General features: G+C 40.9%; 2 protein-coding genes across 2 annotated transcripts; one reads left to right on the forward strand and one right to left on the reverse strand.

Annotated features, from left to right (window-relative positions):
* Window positions 1-286: 286 nt before the first annotated feature.
* Window positions 287-1441, reverse strand: LOC311061595 (chemerin-like receptor 1; the record flags this gene model as incomplete). Its single annotated transcript, XM_084080281.1, has 1 exon — window positions 287-1441. The coding sequence occupies one exon, from the start codon at window positions 1439-1441 to the stop codon at window positions 287-289; it is 1155 nt and encodes a 384-aa protein (XP_083936407.1).
* A 15167-nt stretch (window positions 1442-16608) lies between these two features.
* Window positions 16609-17682, forward strand: LOC311061596 (chemerin-like receptor 1; the record flags this gene model as incomplete). The annotated part of the gene is made up of 1 exon (XM_084080282.1): window positions 16609-17682. One exon carries the CDS (start codon window positions 16609-16611, stop codon window positions 17680-17682), a length of 1074 nt encoding a protein of 357 aa, XP_083936408.1.
* Window positions 17683-22243: the final 4561 nt, after the last annotated feature.

The raw sequence follows: 22243 nt of genomic DNA on the forward strand, positions 1-22243 counted from the left end.
AGATATTGAAAAGCGAATATTCAAATGTCAATTTTTTTTTAAATCCAAGATGGCCAACATATTGGCTTCAGCGCAAATGGAACCATGGATTTTCTGATTTGTTATGCTCTGAAGTTTCCAAAAATGTATAGTTTTCCTAATCTCCCGAAAATTTGAACGAACCTTCATATTTGGACATAAAGAACTGGACTATTTATGTCATTTTAGATATAATCATCGTTTCAAGAATGTACTGAGGGGGAGAAAAGCCATTTACAGTTGTATTATAGTACATTCAAACATAACCCTAAACACGTGTCTCAGACAAGGCAGTCTCTTGACTGGTGGTCCCTGGGTTTGTGGAAGTGTTGGTCTGAGGCAGCTCTTCAGTAAAAGCTTTCTCCAACACTTTTAGGAAAGACAGTTTGTGAACTTCATCCTTGAAATCCTGACCCATGAACACGTACAACAGCGGGTTCAGGCAGCTGTTGAGAAATGCCAGGCAGGTGGCTATGGGCAGCCCGATGATGATCACATGATTTAGTGTTTCACTGTACTCTGCCGCCATGACATGTACTCTACTCACCAACCGAATCTGTTCCATGATGTGAAGGGGTGCCCAGCACAGGAAAAATGCTGTGATAACGGCTGCTATGATTCTGAAGGGGCGACCTGATTGGCTAGCCAGAGAGTGATTCCTCCTGAGCCGGTAGATGATGATAGAATAGCAAGAGACGATGACGGTGAAAGGGACCACGAATCCCATGAGGAAGCGAGTGATGATCATGGCCCCAAATCGAAATGTCCACAACTGACTCACTGTGTAAGGTTTACTGTTGTCACCAGTGAGTGCAAAGTTGTCAAAGCACCAGATGATGTCCTTATCAAGGAAGGAGGGTTGTGTGTCCTTAAAGATGAAGAAAGGGGAGCTGAGAGCCAAGGCCACAACCCAGACACCCAGACTCACACAAGATGCCTTTCTGACACTGCGGTGGTTCTGGGCCCACACTGGCCACACCACACATACACATCTGTCAACACTGATGACCATCAGAATGTAGACGCTGGCATACATGTTTGTGTAGACAACGGTAAAGTTCAGTTTGCACATGAATTTACCAAAAGGCCAGTAGAGATCCAGAGACGTTTCTGTGATTCTCAGGGGCAGGAACGCTGAAAGGAGAAAGTCGGCCACAGCGAGGTTGAGGTAGATGGTTTTCTTCATTTTGAAGCCTGTCACCCAGATGACAACTCCGTTCCCCAACACGCCGAGCACAAAGACTAGGCTGAAAATGACGAGGGACACGAACTTGAGGGATTTTTTAAGTTCAGCATGGTCATCCTTGTATTCATATTCCTCATTATAGTCATACTCCTCATAGTCTTCCCAGAAAGAGCTGTTTCCACCAGACAGATCCATCTCTTTATTGGGATAGACAGCAGTTGTGGTCATAATCTCCATCGTCCTAAAACCTAAAAATAACAAAACAAAAGGACATGCTTTGTTTTAACATGCCATGTAGGCTATTGTTATCCTCTAGGGGTCATTAAGGGCGGATTCACACTATGGTCCCGGGTGCGCACCCTGGACCACTTGGCTGATGTTGTGATAGTGTGAACGTTGCCTATCGTTCCCCGAAACGGATCACTGTACCGTACCCGAGACCGCCTCCCGAGGTAGTCTCGGGTCCGATTGCTGTGCACTCGGGTACGGTACACTGCAATGTGAATCCATCCGTACCAACAGGAGGAAGTGGACTGCTAATCATATATCATTTATATATTTTTATAATGACACATTCTTTTAGCTGGGTTATACCTTCTCATAGTTCTACTTGAATGTTGACAAGAAATAATAATCCTGCTAGTGTTTGAGTACGCGAGCCGTGAAAAAACATGAACACAAAACACATGTGTAGCGAACGTCTATATAAGGATAAATATACTAAGGATTAGTCTGTGACGTCACTGCTAAAATACCAAGGATGCGTCCGTGACGCCAATATCATATTAACAGAGACAACGTTACATTTCAAGGTTTCAAAGACCAGTGCACACCAGGGTTTCCGCTAGGCATTTTTGGGGCCGGCCACCATGGCCGGCAGGATTATATTTTACCGGCCAAAGAATACATTTACCGGCCATATTATAATTAACGTCACATGCGTGTTTGCACTGCATACATGCACCCAACAACTGATTGGGCTCATTACACCTCGTTACGCTGCGCTGCTGAACACGCAGCAGACGAATACCAAAACGCTCGCCCCAAAACACAGTCGCCCCGGGGAAAATCCGGCGGTATTCGCCTGGTATTCCTAAACATTTACTATGCCTAACCCTAACCTTATTCCTGATCTTAACCTCAGTAAAACTATACCTAATCCTAAACCTATTTCTACCTCTATCCTCAGTAAAACAAATACAAGAATACAAGAACCGCTGGTCCGCCTGAAAAATGGGGGCGAGGGTGTTTTGGTGCGAGTCCTAATAACCCTGCGGGCTGTGGTTTCCCTGCGCAACTCCGTCGCACAGTATAAACAAATTAATATATATTTTGGGCTTTACATCGATTCTCATTCAACCTTGATATGCAAAAGTATGTTTTGTTTTGTTTTGTTAACGTTAATCATATATGTCATGATATATGTGGCTTTGCGCGAGGTTGATTACTTGCCTTTATAGTTGCTTTCACCAACTTTCACCACTTTATCCATTGCAGTAACTGTGCTTGCATAATATCCACGACCCACACGTGTTCGGGACGGGACGGGTCCCTTTATCGACAATTGGGTTCGGCTTGGTTCAGATTCTATCACCTCGGAAAATCCCGGTTCTGTTTATCAACACCCGAGCGAACCACCCTACTCAGCACTGATCAGGAGGAGACACAGCTGTGTCTCTTAGCGGTGTTGTGTCGTATCAAAAATAGCAGACATACAAGCTCACAAAGCGGCGCGTTGCGACGTGCTGTGAGCTTGTAGCTCTGATATTTTCAACGCGCGACACCATCGTACAACGAATAGGCTATTCTATAACTGCAGCGCACAGCAGCAGCCGAGCAGGCTGTCGGAATTAAACCACACAGTCAGATCATGATAAAAACTTTAAATGATTATGATTGTAATGGTTGTAGCCAACTACTTTATGCAAATAATAATATTAATAATAGGCTTAAATAATAAAGTAGCCTAATAACAGCATTTTCCCAACCGGCCACGGTGGCCGGTGGTGTTTATATTTACCGGCCAATTAAACATTTTACCGGTCAATGGCCGGTATATACCGGCTAACGGAAACCCTGGTGCACACACTGCTTTGGTTGTGTATTGTTGATCTGTTGTTATTATAACTCAAGACAACATCAGGAACACAGTCAAACTTTATTATTCACTCTAGACTCTGACAAGTGACTTTTCTTCTGTGAATGACATTCTCTATCTCCCAAAGCCCCATAGTCCACAGCGCCCCCATGAGGCACATATTTACCATTACTGTTGAATGAAATGGTCTCGCGTGCGGAAGAATCTTGGCCAATGTGAATACTGGCCAGCTGGGAGAGGCCAATCGTACGCGGGAACGGTTTGAATCCATCGGACCCAGTCTGAATCCGCCCTAAGAGCCCATAAGCATTTGGGCTACAGTAAATATAGTGCATTGTTTCCTAAACTATTAGCACAATACGTAGGTATTGTTGTTCGGGTAGTATAAATCGATATCTTCAATATGTTCTTGCTGTTCTACATACAGCCAACCAGTTGAAGAAATAGCAGGTTGAGGGTTAAAGCTTCACTTCTATGATATATCCGAGGCCATTAGGGTTTTATAACGATGCCTCTGAACATCAATTTAAATGTTTAAATTAAGCAATATGACATGTATTCTGTTAGTACATAAATAGATCATTAGACACTTTAGCTTTATCTAACAGCTGGTAGAACTATTTGACTAACGCGGCACGCCTGACCTATACTTCATTGCCCACCAGTGCCTCACACAAAAAACAGCAGACCAAGTGCTTGTAGATTAGCCATCCTCGGAGCGAGCCACGATGTGCACGGTTACCGTGTGCCATCACGTTGTTCATAGCGATAATAAGTGCCGATCTTTTGAATCATCTGCTAAGGTTTCCTACATGAGAGATGTTCTAAAGATCAGTTAATCTGTGCTAACACCACGCACACATGATCGCGGCAAAGACGTTGATAACTCCTTCCGCTACTGGCCAAGCAAAACAAAATATATATAATTATAGACTTACCGTTACTTAATACAGCTGATACAACTTTTTGCAAGTGGTATATTTATTTATGTTAAAATAAGTGCTAAATTGCCCTATATTCGAGATAGTAATCATTGCCTGTCTAGATAATAAAGAGCATTAAAGAAAAGATACCTGTTTCAAAGTGTTGAAGAGACGCAGCAAGAGAAGTGTCTTGTTCAAACTGTGGTCAGTGAACACTGAGGAGCTCAGAGCACCCTATAGCATCCTGTGAGATGTCATATCATTGCTGTCGGGCAGAAACCTTGTATCTCTTTTTTTTTTTTAAATGAATGCCCTACTTTGTCAGTCAAAAGTAGCAAAAATAGCCGATCTGCAAGCTCACAAAATGTGAAATTGTGACGCATTGTGATATTGTACATCAGTTATTTTTACATTTTACATTATTTATCTTTTACAATTTAAAAGTTGGTTAAGTGTGTGTGTGGATTTCTATAAATATTGAACCAATGAGAAGTATCAACAACAACTTGTGACTAAATAATAACATACTGTACACTGGATCCATCGGAACACAGGTTCTTTTTTCCATTTTCTGAAAAGGAACCGTTTTGGACATGCAAGGTTTCCATCCGACAGCAACGATGTGCAAACTCAAACTAGTGTGAGATGACATCACCCACTGAAACTCTACTTTGACGGAGGATGTACAGTACGTAGGTTTGATACACAGCCTGTTTCCTTTGTGCACTCTAATATACCACTCTAATAGCAGCCTATAGACCATACATGGGCAACTGGCCAATGTATGCCCCCCACCTTCACTTAATGCTGCCTGCAGGTTAATATGGGAATACTGATATATTATTGCTAACAGCTGTTACAATTCCAAGTTGTAACCCAAGTAAAGTCGAAGTTGAGCAACGTCGTCAGGTTTTCACCACGGGTGCAAGCAATATGGCCTCCCGCGGTAACAGTCTTCCACGCCGACATCTCGCCACTCCGACTAGTGGCTTCCGCGTGCGGTTAGGGTTAGGGTGAGGGTTAGGTATAGGGTTCGTTAACGTCGGAAAGGCGACATGTCGGAAAGCCGCCATGTAACCGCCTCCCGCACGGGGCGCTATAGCCTCCCCGATTTACAGGAAGGCTGGTAGATGTATTCTGTAGATAACCGTCATTTCTGCAAACATGTAAACAGTTCTAGGCTAGCGTTTTACCAAGAAACGTTAGGGTGACAAGGGGACAGGAAATAAGGTTAAGAGGCACTGCACCTCGTCACTTCCATCCAGAACAGGTTGCACCTCTGACATAAAGAAAGCCGATTACTTTTTCATTATGTCAGTGATGTGAAACTGCATACGAGGAGTTAGGTAGAGAAAGTTTAGGTAGAGGAAAGAGCATTGTATAATATTCACAACACTTGTATAAATGAAATGAGTGACCCATAATCGGTAGCAATGCACAGAGCATGCATGTACATGTATGCACACACGCACGTGCACGCGCGCGCACACACACGTGCACGCGCGCGCACACACACACACACACACACACACACACACACACACACACACACACACACACACACACACACACACACACACACACACACACACACTGTGAAGCTGCATTGTGATGGAGGATGTGCATATGTGTGAGTGTGGTTTGACTCACAGCCTGTTTCCTTTGTGCACAGAGACCACTCTATGGCAGCTTAGACTTCACTGTTTAATACATTAGGTTCCTAGTCGGGTTTCACTCATAATGTTTTTTTTACTGTATTTTAGAACACTCATTGGAAATATTCAAGTAAAGTACATATACCTCAAAATTGTACTTAAGTACAGTACTTGAGTACATGTACTTAGTTACTTTCCACCACTGTAAATGGGACAGTATTGCATTGGTGATACTGTAGCTTTCTGCTGTGGATGAGTGGTGCTGTAGGCTACTGATGGACACCGGTGTCCATGAACTGGGAGATTGGAGGCTGTTGTGATGTGTTGCTTGTGCTGGGCCTGCATTTACTCATCTGTAAAATAGCATATTAACCCATTAAAACCAGGAAAGCATCTGTGTCATTTTCGTAAATATAGCATCACAATCATTTTATCGACTTTAACCATTATTTTATACTTTGGCTATTCAAAAATACCAGATATACATGTTCATAGCTATAGCTAAGAGTTTGTAGATCTGCTATTTTTTGCGATCATTTTTAACTCAAATCTTTGCTTCAGGGGGTCCCTGGAACAAAATATTTTGAGATGGGGGTCGGTGGCCAAATACATATAATTGTGGGGGTCCTTGACATGAAAAAGGTTTGAGCACCACTTATATAGTTTTCAGAAAACTCAGAAAACTGAAAACTGGATTTAGAAGACATAAGAATCGGCCTCATGTCTCATTTAACAGATGTCATAAAATGCCTTGTAGCCCTACATGAATTACAGCTGAAACTCATTTATCATTAATTTCACCCCCACTCCCTCACCCATCAATGATAGCGACCATAGCGAGTTAACACTAACACACATAACTAATTGCTGGTTTGTAACATTGGCACATTACTGCATGCATGGCCTAGAATAGTGGTTTTCTTGTAGCATTAGCTTAGGTCACTTAATATCTGGATCGACTTACCTGTTTTTGCCCACCTTCTTGAAGTGTCGATTGAGGTTCAAAAGTAGATGCAATTCCATTGGTGATTCCACCTCGCAATCTTTAAAACCGAAAGATATAATTACTGGAGTCGACGGGCCGGCGGCGACGAGGCCGGCAGGAGTAAACGCACGTGTGTGTTGTTTCTTTGGTAACATACTGTACTACAACACGGGAAGCACAGGCGCTACTACATTACAGTGGTGTAAAGTAACTAAGTACATTTACTTAAGTACAATTTTGAGGTACTTTTTCTTTACCGGAGTATTTCCAATTGTTTATACCTTTACTTCTACTCCAGAGAGACAAATATTGTACTTTTACTCCACTACAATTATTTGAAAACTTTAGTTACTAGTTACTTTGCAGATATAAATATATTGCATTATAAAACATACATTAACCACTCTAGTCCTATTTTATACCTAGGCTATTTGAAAATAGCCGATCTACAAGCTCAGAACGCGTCGCGAGAACGCTTGTATATCTGCTATTTTCCAAAAAAAAAATTACTTTTACTTTTGGTACTTTAAGTACATTTTGATACCGATACTTTTGTACTTTTACTCAAGTAATCGAGTATCCGAGAAAGCTTGCCTAGGGCGGCATTTAGGTCAGAACCGGCCCTGCCTATGAGTGCTATGACAAGTTCACACTTGTCAGTTGCATACTGTACTGTACCTGCACTGAGAGTCTTCAAACGTCCTCTTAGACTACAGCACAACAACACAGGTAAGACTTTGATTTCCTTGGAATGGAAAATATTGGAATAAAATCAGCATGGCTTTATGTTCATATTCAACCTTGGTTGTGTGTCATTGAAATTGTGAGTACATTTGGGGCACGCGCAGCACACACACACACACACACACACACACACACACACACACACACACACACACACACACACACACACACACACACACACCACACACACACACACACACACACACACACACACACACACACACACACACACACACACACACACAGTGGTGTAAGTAGTAGATGATTTTTTTACCTCTGTAAAAGTAGCAATACCACTATGTAGAAATGCTCTGTTATAATTGAAACTCCTGCTCAGAATGTTACTTTGGTTTGTAAAGTACAAACCACCTGGACTGATTAGAGAAGTGAACTAGAAAAAGTTCTCCACCAGGTCAGGTAGGTTAGTGTGGGTCAGCAATGTTCGGAATTCGCCAATCAGGCTGGAATGTGAAAAATCGGACGGATACAATTTTGATCAAATCTGAAGGAGTAATATCCAATATATTTCACACCAGAAATGTAGTACATAATGGAAGCTGTTCCACAATGACTTGGCCATGACTTGGCCCATGTCATTCCTGCTAATAACCCCTATCTCCTCTGCCTCCTGCATATCTACCACAAACAGCTTAAAGGAGTAGTTCACCCAAAAAATGACTTTTTCTATCAATTGCACACCCCATGAAGCCTTGAATCCATGGATCTATTTGTATTTTTGTCGCATTCCTAAGCTAATAATTCGATTCCTGTCTCCTACCGGCTAATGTATCCGGTAGGAGACACAAAGTAGACCCTTTGTGTCTCCTACCGGAAATACACCCGGGCATCAAATTATTGGCTTAGGAATGCGACAAAAAAACAAAATAAATCCATGTATTCAAGGCTTCATGGGGTGTGCAATTGATAGAAGATATTTTTTTGGGGTGAACTCCTCCTTTAACAAGTTAACTTTAAGATGAGGGCAAACTAAAGCTGGCCTTACACTACAGGATCTTTTCAATCTTAAACGATTTTTAAACCTGGTAGCATCACACAGGATATCTTATCAAATAATCTTAAGGGCATCACACACTACAGGAATCTATGCAGATTATCGGGCTTGCCCGAACACAGCAATAATTCATAATAAATAATATAATAAATAAAATATATCACCGGCCACATTGGCCGGCTGCCTTGCTCCGCAATGTTACTATAATTATTAGTAGCCTATATTATTTTTATATTAAATAAAGTAAACACAACATTGCAATACGTACATTTTCAACCATTAAAATCATATTTAAAGTTTTTTTATGAGCATACACTGTCTGGCGATTGTGCAGTTTTTTTTTGACAGCCTGAGCTGCACCTCGCAATAAACACACATACACACACACACACACACACACACACTGAGACACACACAAGGGGCCTGTTGCCTGATTTGTGCTTTGTCTTACCATAGTGCATTGCGTCAGAGTCTGGAACTGTACTTACTTACTCACAGCGCCCCCCGTCCCTTGCGTCGGACTAGCGGCCTTCTTTCTCTCGGTCCTCCGCTGTGCCGTTCTATAAAGCATCCAGATAAATATCAAACATGAAAATGGTCGGGCCCGATGGTCCTGTGAGCAGATCGGGAGGGTTAAGATTGGATCTTTGAACCCTCATACTAGAGTCTAGTATGAGGGTTCAAAGATCCAATCTTAACCCTTAAACCCAGTTTTCTGAAACACTTATGTTGCTATAATATGTGGTTCTCTAACTTTTTTATGTCAATATTATATATATATAGATTTGAGTCGTCAGCTAAAAGACAAGGTGAAGTAATTTATTGCCTTTTCACTTGCAATTGATGAGAGCACTGATGTGGCGGATGTCGCTCAGTTGGCAATATTTATTCGTGGTGTTGATGCATCTTTGACCGTCACTTAAAGCCAGGAGACAGTTTACTTAATTATCACAATAGGGGGAAACAGTTAGCCTGACTGTGTACAAACCAAGCTAACAAAAGCACATGCAATTAACACATCTCAGTTTTGTAGCTAATCTGCACAAAATGTGAAGTGTAAAAGAAATGCATCAGGGGAGTGAATTTGCCGTGCTTGTCTCAAGTTGTTTGAGCCAGCCAGCAGCCAGCTTTTAATTATAACATAATAATTCATTTACACATGAGAGCAATACTTTATTTACATTCAGTGAGGGACTCTAGCGATGGGTCTGCAATGCAAGCCTGCATTTCTGCTCTTTTTGATAAGCGATGCAGTTGAACTTGCTAAAAAAGGAGCGCTGTGAAGTTGGTTTCATGTTGGATATTTCTGGTTGCCTTGTATGGTGTTAAATGGTGCATGGAACAATGCAAATGGTGCACACAGGAACGTGCATTTGATTTACGAAGTGGGATTCATGATCAGATACACCTGTGATCTGCACAAATCAACAATTTACACACCCTTTGAATAGTCGTAAAACTACACTCAAATGTAGAAGAAACAGCTTTTTGAATGAGGCCCATTCTCTCTGGAGTCATGTGATCAAGTTAGATTAGTCGTGTATTTGTTAGATTTTTCAGATTCAATTCCAATTGGCTATGACTGACTTACAAAATGTGCAGGCCCTGGATATTTCACCAGGCCTGGTCGAGGCCTATTCAGAGAACTTGTGAGATTAGTTTTGTAATCCCTGAATCAAGTAGATTGCATCTCCACTAATGGAGAAGTTGCGTCCTACCGATTTCAGTCTTTTCTTTCTTTATATATATTGGATTTGTTATCGTGATACTATCACATTGTGATTTTTGGTAACCGTTACATGCCTAGTATTTACGACATAATAAATGTTATGGTATTAAAGGGGCCATAGTCAAGTCTGGCCCGTTTTTTTTCTCCAATATTTACATTTTGTGTAATTGGGAAAGTGCGACATCTAGTGGCTAAATGCTGCATAGCGTTCGGTTCCGCGGGTTGCCAGGTTGGGACTTTTGGTGGAGAAAACGCATTCTGCAGTTATTCTTGTGAAGCAAGCTGCAAGCAGTATGTCAAGTGGCAACTCTGGCAAGGTACAGTATTTCAGGTTACTTTGTGAGGTGGTTTCATGATGTTATATTGAAATGTTCTGCTAAATTACTGTAATGTAATGCTCCACTACATTATAAATTTAGATTTAGGCAACGTCGGTTTTAGTCTATGTAATGTATGGAATACTGTGTGTATGTTGTATACTTTATCCTATATAAACACTTTAGTGCCAAGGACCCCCAAATTGATATATATTTGGCCGGGGACCCCCATCTGAAAATGGTTTGTGCCAGGGACCGATTTTTCAAATGTCTTCAAAAATAGCAGATCTACAAGCTCGCAGGTGACGTGCTGTGAGCTTATGGATCTGCTATTTTTGAATAGCCAACATATAAATGTATAAAGTGTTTCAAATGATTGTTATGGACATCAACTACTTTTCCTGCCCCCCCCCCCCCCCCCCCTGTGCTGTTTGTACTATACGGTTGTACTGTGATGCACGTGCAAAAAACTCAACTACAGTAAATGTATACTATTATTACAATATAGTCTACTCAACACAATATGTATCTAATTGACCTTATTTTACATCATTTTCCAATTGGCTCTATGCACAGCAACCATATTGGGAATGAATTAGGCCCTTCCTTACTTCCTTCACAGGTGTTACCAATGATACTAATTAAGGCTCTGTTCCATTTAGTGTGGCATAGTGGTTGTCTCATTTTCAAGGACAAATGGAACCAAATGGAACCAAATGGCGGGTCCATTTGGTTCCATTTGTACACTCTCAGAGTTACACACCCACCATAAGGGGCCATTTGGGAACCAAAATGGAGTGTTTCTAGTGAGCCAACATGCACGATATCAGCACCCTGACCAGAATGGAACAGAGCCTTCATTAGTATCATTGGTAACACCTGTGAAGGAAGTAAGAAGAGGCCCAATTTCTTTCCAATATGGCTGCTGTGCATAGAGCCTATTATTTGCACCCTTTAGTAATTTATATATATATTTTTTTCCTTTAGATCAGAGAAACCATGTTCCTGTTCCTGCGTGCTGTGTATGGCCCGTTAGAGATTTCTTTCCTGACCCGTTTGGAAATTATATGGGATGTATCCCTGGCCGCTAATTCTCTCATATGTATACATGGTGCATCATCAGGGCATTTAGACAGCTATTGTGTTACCATTGATTTTGTATTTTTTTGTATTGTTTTACACAAATATAATGCATATTTTCCAAATGGTGGCAGTGTTTCCCAATTTGTGTCTTTCAATGTATTACTGAAAGGTCTGTGAGTGACTCACACATTCACGAGGCATTGGTTTACTATGAATACATAGAGGTCTGAGATCATACAATACAGTTCTGAACAATGTTTTGATCAGTATCAGATTCATACTGTAGATATTAATTCATATACAATACCATAAGGAAAACTAGACACACATTAATTTTCATCCACTTTACTGGTATTATAAACAATTCCAGACAACAGTCCATACAGAAACGTGGGGATACTATGGCAACATGGCTTGATACAAGCAGACATAATGGTACACAGCAGGTCCATATTTCACATTTGTTAAAAAGGTGAAAACATGTTTGAATCATTATGAAACAGTGATCTAAAATCGTTCTGGGAGGTGACCATTGTAAATGTATGTGTACCAGTATTCATTTTGGTCAGTAAAGCGCAGTAGCAGAGCTAACTAACATACAATTTTAGCATAGTTGGGTTTGGGTAGTGACTTATGAGGAAATTTCACTCAGACACTTGTGCAACTTCTCAATTGTCATAGAAGAACAAGCCCTTGTTTTGATTCATGAGAAAAGCTAGACTCACAAATATAAGTGGGGTACAACCGATATTGGTTAACTTGGTCAGAATCAAAGTCAAAGCTGTGTCGGAAAGGCGAAATGCACCCTGAAAAAGCATCTTCGGAGCCTTGAGGACATCATCACCAGCTTTGAGGTAGCTGTTCCACCAGGTAGATTTGCCTATCCTAGAAAATCTCCCAGTGTTGTCTGCTCCTATAAAGGGTTACATGGCGGCTTTCCGACATGTCCCTTTCCGACGTTAACGAACCCTATACCTAACCCTCACCCTAACCCTAACCGCACGCGGAAGCCACTAGTCGGAGTGGCGAGATGTCGGCATGGAAGACGGTTACCCCTATAAAGGCATGAAATGCTGGCAAAGCTTTGTCTCGGTCTGCACCCTGTGTTTTCCATATTGGTGCCAGTTCCAAAATCCCAGATGCCATTGAAACACACATCGCTGATTTGCTATTGGATTGGATTCTTTCCTTGTCTTCTCTTCTCCCTTGTGATGTGCTTCTAGTCAGGGGATATTAAAAACATCTTGGAATAAATTCCTTACCAAAAGAAATCTTCACCAATGTGTTTGTAAAAGTGTCTAGTATCACATCTCACAAAGACTGAAATGCAGTTTCCCTAGGAGAATTTTTGACAGCTCCTGAAAGTTGGGGTACCATCCATAACCTTATGTGGGGGGAAAAAAAATGTAATTCTGTTTTAAGTAGCATGTGAGGGGTCAAACTAGGGTGTTTTTATGATTCTGAATCCATTGCAAGCATTTGTTTTGCACCAAAACCACTCCTTGGGCTAAAAACGGCCATAGCCATCCTTTTCCATACTTTTTGTGTAAAAAGCCCATTGAGATTGGGACGTTTTTAGCCTAGGGAAACTGCATTTCAGTCTTTGTGAGATGTGTTACTAGACACTTTTACAAACACATTGGTGAAGATTTTTTTTGGTAAGGAATTTATTCCAAGATTGGAAATCTTTCTGCTAATATCCCCTGACTATTCAAATAATCTGCCTTGTAGGTATTAAATACCAGAACCACCTCATCAATTAAATGCATAGCACCACACTGCAATACACAAACCGCTTGCACACACAGCTTATATTCAGTGTATTCACACTGAATAAACATGAAGTTATAGAACTTCATTATTGTGTTATTTAGGGTTACTTACATCACACCCTCACATTGCACCATGTGAGTCTTTTTCCAGTTTAGCACCATTACCATTTTACAGGGTGGATCCACTCCCAGAGATAGTAATCATAACGCACATCAAAGTGGAGGTCCTTGAATTTTAAAAAGGTTGAGAAACAGTACAAAAACACATTATATAATTCCACACTTCATCTTATTCACTGAGTTGTTGTTGTGAGTCTTATTATTCCAGCACATAAACGGAGCCCATAAAGAGACGATAGCAGCGCTAGCTTCACGTTAGCCAAACAGTCTGTTTAAACGGCACTTACTGTAGTCCAGGTCGTCCATCTTGGGCGCTTTGCTTTTAGGCATCAATATTTCAGAGTCGACTGTCATTCAATAACCAGAAAAATATGGATATATGTGGAAATATATCCTCACAATTAAAGGGAAATAAATAAATAACAACCCCTTGCGTATGACACTTCTGTGGGCCAGAGACAAAGGAGGTGGCGATGAAGGAAGTGACGTCACGTCACCCTGGACTTTAATTTCAAGTGCCCGAAGGATTCGGCCAAGTGATTGGATAGTTGGTTGTCAGGGAGACATATTGTGTTGCTAGGGAACCCCCTTGCGTCCACGTTTATTTCTTGTCATCTGCTGATATTCATGAACTGGAAATAAACTTGTTGTGCCCAGAACATGGACCCATTACCTACTATGACTCAGCCATAACCATATAAGGAGTTCCTTATATGGGACAGCCATCCATATATGGGAATAAAAGGGACAAGGACAGACAGATACACAGATCTCCATATATGGGCATATTGGTTGGATCGGTGGTGCAACATAGGTGTGAGATCTGCGTAGTGACCTGAACTCTAGATGTGAGGGCCGCTGGTCCCATTCAATTTTACGACGGTGGATGTCACAAACATGACATGGGTTGGCAGACGGTGGACGTCACAAACTTAACATGCCCAATATATGGAGAGGTGGGTGTCACGTAGCGTCACAAACACATGTAAACACGCCCATATGGACGGTGGATGTCACAAACGTAACATGCACGCGGGAACGTTCACAGCATACTTGCCAGCACTGGCCTATATATGGAGATCCCCATAAATGGAGACGATCAACCTACGAAGTCGTCATAGAGCCCCAAGACGTTTCCAGATCTTGGAGAGCATTGCTCGACTTGCAAACGGTTGGATTTCCTTCCCATGAGATGTGATTCCTGTGAAGCCATTTTCTGTAAAGACCACCTCACCCATGCAAATCACAAGTGCGTGTCATCGTACAAGAACAACACTCCCTTTCTAGTCAAGAGAGGAGAAATGGCTGACATCAAGGTTGGGGAACACATTGATCGGGATTGCAAGTTAGACCCTGCCCAGAGAAAGGTGAATATTTTTACAAACAAATGTTCGAAAGAAGGCTGCAAACAGAAGGAAGCTATTCCAGTTGTATGTGACCAGTGCCACTTGAATTACTGTCTGAAACACAGATACCCACTTGACCATGTCTGTAAAAAGACTGGTGGCAAGCCAGACAAAAAAAAGAAAAAAAAAGGTGGACGTGCTGCTTTTAAAGGCTTTTCTAGACTTCCGGTTGCCATGTCTGAGGCAGACGCGTAATTGTTTGCTCTCCCTCAATCAAGTTATAATTAAACTCCCCACTCGAGAAATTGTGATAAGAAACTTTCGAATGGAGAAGATATGAGTGGGGGTAATGAAACTATGAAAAGTTGAAATCTGCAACACAATTTGATACTATGTAAGGGGTCCCTTCTTCATCTCTCTCAGCTAAGGGGTCCCTGCTTCATCTCTCTCAGCTAAGGGGTCCCTGCTTCATCTCTCTCTCAGCTAAGGGGTCCCTGCTTCATCTCTCTCTAAGAGGGAGGGATAGGCTATATCTCTTTCTAAGAGCGAGGGATAGGCTATATAAATCAGCCTTTGTTAGGTTTAGATGTGGTATTGTATCAGTATCAATAGGCAACAAACCCTGAGCAATGATAAATACGTGCGTTCAGATTACAGGCACGTTGTTGTGCCTTTGAGCCAGTCAGTCTCTCTACAAACAAACATGGGTATAGCTACTAGCTAACAGTAGCCATAGGCTATGTGGCTAAAATAGTAACATTGTAGGTAAATACATGTATTTATTGTGGCAAGCAGTCCAATTGAAACCGGAGATAAAACAAGCAGTGATTATGTACACCTATATCGTCGATCTGACGACACAGTACTAGACTAGGGGGTAATGTCTGCATTCCGACATCTCACTACTCCGACTAGTGGCTTCCGCGTGCAGTTAGGGTTAGGTATAGGGTTAGTTAACGTCGGAAAGGCGACATGTCGGAATGGCGACATGTAACCCTAGACTAGTTAGCAACTTAGCTTTGCGTACCTGTCCAGAAGGAACGTAGCGACGTCAGCATGGCTCTTCAAACCCTGGGAGTCTTTCAACGGGGGAAAACTGGTCCTATGTTCACCCTGGTCTTTCCTCTCCGTTTATCGGCAGCAATGGTGGATTGGTACTTTGTTTTCGCTAGTTTTTTGCTTGGCTGTGTTGCCTCGTAGTCTACCACAGACGCCATCTTTCCTACTCTGCAATGCGGACAAGGCAGGGTCTGGCAACCCAGAGCAAGCTATCTGAAGCAGTCATGTGATTGGCTGATAACGAAATGCATCTAATCCAGCCCTTATCACCGCATATAAAAGAATAGAATAGAATATAAACACAAGTCGGTCCGGGAAAAGTACAAAAAGCTTCAAAATGATTGTTAGAAGATTATTTTACGATATTTGTGGATATTATTGAAGATAAACATGATTTGAAGAAAAAAACATTTAATAAAAACTATTTTTAAATTTTTCTTAATTTTAGCGTCCGTTTTCATGAAAATGTTGACTATAGCACCTTAATGTGTCCTAAAGGATAATAATACATGGTGTGATAAATTACCTTTGTTTTGTTATTTTATGTTGTGTTTTAGGACGATGGAGAATATGAACGCAACTGCTATCTATCACAATAACGAGATGGATCTGTCAGGTGGAAACAGCTCTGACTACAAGGATGAACAGGATGAACTCAAAAGATCTCTCAAGATTATGTCCATCATCATAAACATCCTGGTCTTTGTGCTCGGCGTGTTGGGGAACGGAGTTGTCATCTGGGTGACGGGCTTCAAAATGAAGAAAACCGTCAAAACCGTTTGGTATCTCAACCTCGCTGTGGCCGACTTCCTCTTCACAGCGTTCCTGCCCTTGACCTTCACAGAAACAGCTCTGGACGACCACTGGCCTTTTGGTAAAGTCATGTGCAAAATTAACTTCATCGTTCTCTCCATCAACATGTACGCCAGCGTCTACATTCTGATGGCCATCAGTGTTGATAGATGTGTAATTGTGGTGTGGCCATTTTGGGCCAAGATTCACCGCAGTGTCAAAAAGGCGTATTTTGTCAGTCTGGGTGTCTGGGTACTGGCCTTGGCTCTCAGCTCCCCTTACTTCATCTTTATAGACACAGTGCCCTATGAGGACATCATCTGGTGCTTACCCACCTATGCACTCACGTCTCAACTTGCGGCCATGGTCTTCACTCAGTTCTTCATGGCCTTCGTGGTCCCTTTCACCGTCATCGTCTCCTGCTATTCTGTCATGATATACCAGCTCAGGAGGAAGCGCTCGCTGGCCAGACTCTCAGGTCGCTGGTTCAAAATGATAGCAGCTGTTATCACTGCATTTTTCCTGTGCTGGGCCCCCTTTCACATCATGGAACAGATTGTGTTGTGGGGGAAATTCATGGCGGCAGAGCACAGTGAAGCACTGGATCATGTGATCACCATCGGGGTGCCCATAGCCACCTGCCTGGCATTTCTAAACAGCTGCCTGAACCCGCTGTTGTACGTGTTCATGGGTCAGGATTTCAAGGATGAAGTTCGCAAACTGTCTATCCTGAAATTGCTGGAGAACGCCTTCACTGAAGAGCTGCCTCAGACCAACACTTCCAGAAACCCAAGGACCAATCAAGAGACTGCCTTGTCTGAGACACAGGTGGATTTACTTTAATTCGTACAACTGTAAATGGCTTCTTTTTCTAAGTACATTCTCCAAGATTGAAGCCACTCAAGTCGCCCCTTCAAAAAATGAATCAGTGATTACCGTCAGTTAATTACTAATTGTTAAATCCAATATCGTATCTGCCCCAATGTGATGTCCCATTGTACTAAATTACATTAAAAAAGTGTTTGTATTGAAATTGAACACAGCAACCATTTAATTTAACCATTTGATGTAAAAACAGGTTAACATTTTTGAAAACTTCTACTTGGTCTGCTCTTTTTTCCCCCTACCCCAAACTTCTTTGCTTTAAAAATTTGCTTGTAGATCTGCTATTTTCGGCTAATGTGGAATAATCTATGATTATGAAAGATAATTGTGGATTATTATTAATGATATAGTAATGTACTTTATTTCAACTGTCCTGTTAGACTAATTTAATGTCCCTTCAAGTTGAGTCTAGCAAGCCCACTGTAGACCCCCTGCTAAGGAAGCAGCCTCAAAGGGTTCTCCTTGCATACCAGCGGGGGAAGGGTGTGAGATAAGAAACAATAGGTGGACAGGGCAGAAGGCCAGAGCTAGCCAGCCCTTGTGTGATAAGAAGCAGTACATGACAAAGCGCAAAGCCTTGTGGGTAACCAGAACTTCCTGTTGCTTAAGTTCTGCCCTAAAGGCGGACCTTATGTGTGAAGTTGATATAATAGGCTGTCTGAGCACAGGACCTCAGATTCAGAAGGAACTGTGCCGTGGGTTGCTCAAGTAACTTACCGAGATCCTGCAAGAGAGTGAGAGACCAATAGTGAGTAACATTGTAAGTTTGTACTTGTGATGTGTGCGTCTAATGTGAAGTCATATCCTTAATACTCTGTGTGTTATGTGCTTATTCTCTCTCTCTCAGGTTTTATTACCTAACCGTAGGTTAACTAACTAACCACTAGTTGGTAAACCAACCGTTGGTTATTTATCCACTAACCGGTGCCTAAAGTGCTAACCGTTGCTAACTGTTAACTAAGTTTTAGACTAGATTATGTTTGTAATGTTTGTATAGTAAATAAAAACCATCAAAGACACCAGGTTTGAGTAATGTGCTTACAACTCTCTCCACTCTTCTTGAACCCTTTCAATGGGTCTAGCAATTGTAGCTTAGCTGCATCAAACGCAGAAAGTGCGATTTGCTACAAAATTGAACAGCTAACGTTCCCTTCAGAATAAAGTGGTTAATGTAAAAAAAAAAAAGATCCTGCGGCCCCCCTGTAGTAACTATGAGGACCCCCTAGGGGTCCCGGACCCCCTGTTGAAGACCCATGAGCTTGACGTTGTGGCTTATATGTTGTTGTTTATCTTAAGCCTCAATTGTATTTTTGTTTCAGTTTTCCCTTTTTTTTTTATCAATACTAGTTTTTGTTATTTTGTTAGTTTTGGTGAACTATAATAACCCTGGTAATGTAGCACGGCTGTGAGTAGTCTGATGGGAAAGAGAAGACAGAAGTGTCTTACGAGGCACCAAATTCACCCCTCCCACCAAACAACAACCTGACACGCTCCTGACGCACCAGGATTGGTGCGTTACTTTCATGAGTTTGGCCGCGTCTGTGATGTGTTGTCTAGCCTATATTTGAGTAATTTAAGCCAAGTTTATTGGGTTTGGCGAGTTTGTGTCACTGTCTGAGGTAAAGGATGGTGTGTTTGAGAGAATGGTCCTCAATCGATAGTGCTCAATAGTGGATTAAGTGTGTCATCTGTATTGTGCTAAATTATTAGCCCAGGGCCCCGTGGGGATATCCCCGGACCCTGTACACAGTGATCGACATGGACACATCCATTGTGTTGAAAGGTGCAGTCACTAGGTGTGACACATTAATTGTCGCCCATACATGCATCTATGAACATCAATGGAAATGTGGTGTAATTAAGGGTCATGATTCACAAATGATTAGGTGGAAAATACTGTATGGTCATAGTTCCCAATAAGACTTACAACAGGCAGCTGAAAATGTCCACAATTGGTTTGATCGCTTTTAACTGTGTTGTCATGGATACCGTACATTAGAGGTTAATCGTTTGGTTAACTTAAACACCAGTATTTTAAGGACATCATTGTTTCAGCATTGTCTATCTCAGGAGTTAACCTACTATAACTATGCAGTCACTTTGGACTAAAGCAGGTTCACACGAAAATGTATTATTTCAGAAAAATCAATTAATCGATGATCGATTGATAAGGTGAACCAACTATTTCCATCCCTACCATTGACAGATTTATTATTTACAACATTGACTGATTTTGCAGATATCATCATCATTACAAAGTATAGCTGTCCCACTTTCATGTCCCAATATACCGTGGAATCACCCTATATTAGGGTGTAAAAGGCTACAGCCCTTGTTGTGGTCAGGTCCCATCGCATCGTTGTGGCCAGGTTGTTTTTTCTCATCGCTAAACAGGACGTACGGCCTACTCTGTGACCACATCCTCTGCTCTAGTGCTGTTCTCTACACCCCTGCAGTCTCATATCTACCGCCAACATGCGCAACACTCAGCATTTTAGCCGACTGTCATGTCTGGAGTGGAAAGAAAAATAAATAATTAAATGAACGAAGGTGATTCAAGAACTTAGCGGCTCTACTACAACACACTCACTCCCCGGAGTCTCTCCCGGGTGACTGAACTTCTCACCCTATCCCTAAGGGAGACGCCAGCCACCTGCATGTATCCACAGTCTTATTGTTTTGGTCATGACCCACACTGCACAAACATAAGTGAGAGTAGGGCCGAAGATTGCTCTGTGAAAATCTGCCAAAGGTAGCTTAAATACACCTGTGTATTAGATAAATTACTTCAAACACTACATAGGAGTGTATCTACGGGGGATATGCTGTATATCCCTGTACGGTATTACATGAAAGAAAGATGATTTCCTGGTATAAGGCACTTTACTTTTGTTTTGAATGACAGCAGTATAGGACAAAATATTAAGAAATAAAAACTCTAATATGTCATATACATCAAGCCATAAATAGATAGTTTCACAAGCCTGTGCAGTACAATGCTCTGTGGTTTGAAAAACAGACTATAGGGGTCTGGTACCATAGACTATCATGCTGAGGTCCTTTAGTCATTATTATTATTATTATTATTAAATATATTTTTTTATCATTAATTAGGTACGTATTGAGGGCTTCTGTAATTTCATTTCCCATGCTGAGTTGTCTTTCCAGCCCTCCCCTGCATACGGCTGACGTGACGTCAGTCAGACATTACATCAGACCTTCATAGAGATGTGAGCTCCTCAGCATTCACTGACCACAGTTTGAAGAAGACACTTCTCTGGCTGACACCACTTCAACGCATTGAAACAGGTATATTTTCTTCACATATATATATATATATATATATATATATATATATATATATATATATATATATACATATATATATATATATATATATACATATATATATATATATATATACATATATATATATATATATATATACATATATATATATATATATATATATATATATATATATATATATATATATTAGGCCTGTCAAAAAAAATCGATTCATGAATAAATCGCGATTCTTAATGCCACGATTTTAAAAATCGAATCAAAATATTAAAATCGATTTTTTTATTTTTATTTTTTTATTTTTTATAAGTTAGTACCTTTTTCACTGGCACTTTGTCTGAAATCAATGTCAGAAAGACTGACTGACATGATCTGGCTGCATTGAAGTGTATGATTCAACTTTTCATGGTTTATATTATATTAAAATGTTCTAGTATAATTAAAGCAAAGTGATTTGGGGTAGAAAATCGCAATAATCGCAGAATCGAATATCAATTCATCGCAGAATCGCAATTTTAATCGAATCGGCACCCTAGAAAATCGCAATAAATCGCAGAATCGAATCGAATATCAATTAATCGCAGAATCGCAATTTTAATCGAATCGGCACCCTAGGAATCGATTTTGAATCGAATCGTGAGGTAAGTGAATCGTGACACCCCTAATATATATATATATATATAATTTATAATATGGAGGTAGATTATTTAACACTTATTTTAACATAAATAATCACTTACACCCCCTTTAATTAAGAGTTGTAAATGTTGATATGTTTCATCAACTGTATTTAGGTAATTATAAATGCTTATGTCTTACTGAGGGATACTGATACATGAAACTACAGGTAGTGTAAGTTATATATTTTGGTTAAAACTAAATGTTTTTTTTTGGTGAGAAAGTTAAAGCTCTATATAGGTCGGAGCGGCTTATTGTCGATATCGGCTGGGGACGCACAAGTTTATGCCCTTTACTTTTTTTCCTATACTTTCTTTTTATTATTTTTGTTTTAGAACAAGCAGGTCATCTTGGGCAGTACAGTACAATAGGAGGAGTACGTTTCAGAGGTTTTTTAACACTCATTATGCTACGGGCTATTCAGTCCAAAAGAGAGGGATCCCATAATAAATCAATGTCAGTCATTTACAAAGTTTCTCAGTCCGTTTCTCCTCGGTGGCAAAGTGATACCTGTTGGCAGTTTGCCAAAAGGTAT

This window comes from Gymnoscopelus microlampas (genome assembly GCF_963454915.1).
Source record: "Gymnoscopelus microlampas genome assembly, chromosome: 15".
NCBI lineage: Eukaryota > Metazoa > Chordata > Actinopteri > Myctophiformes > Myctophidae > Gymnoscopelus > Gymnoscopelus microlampas.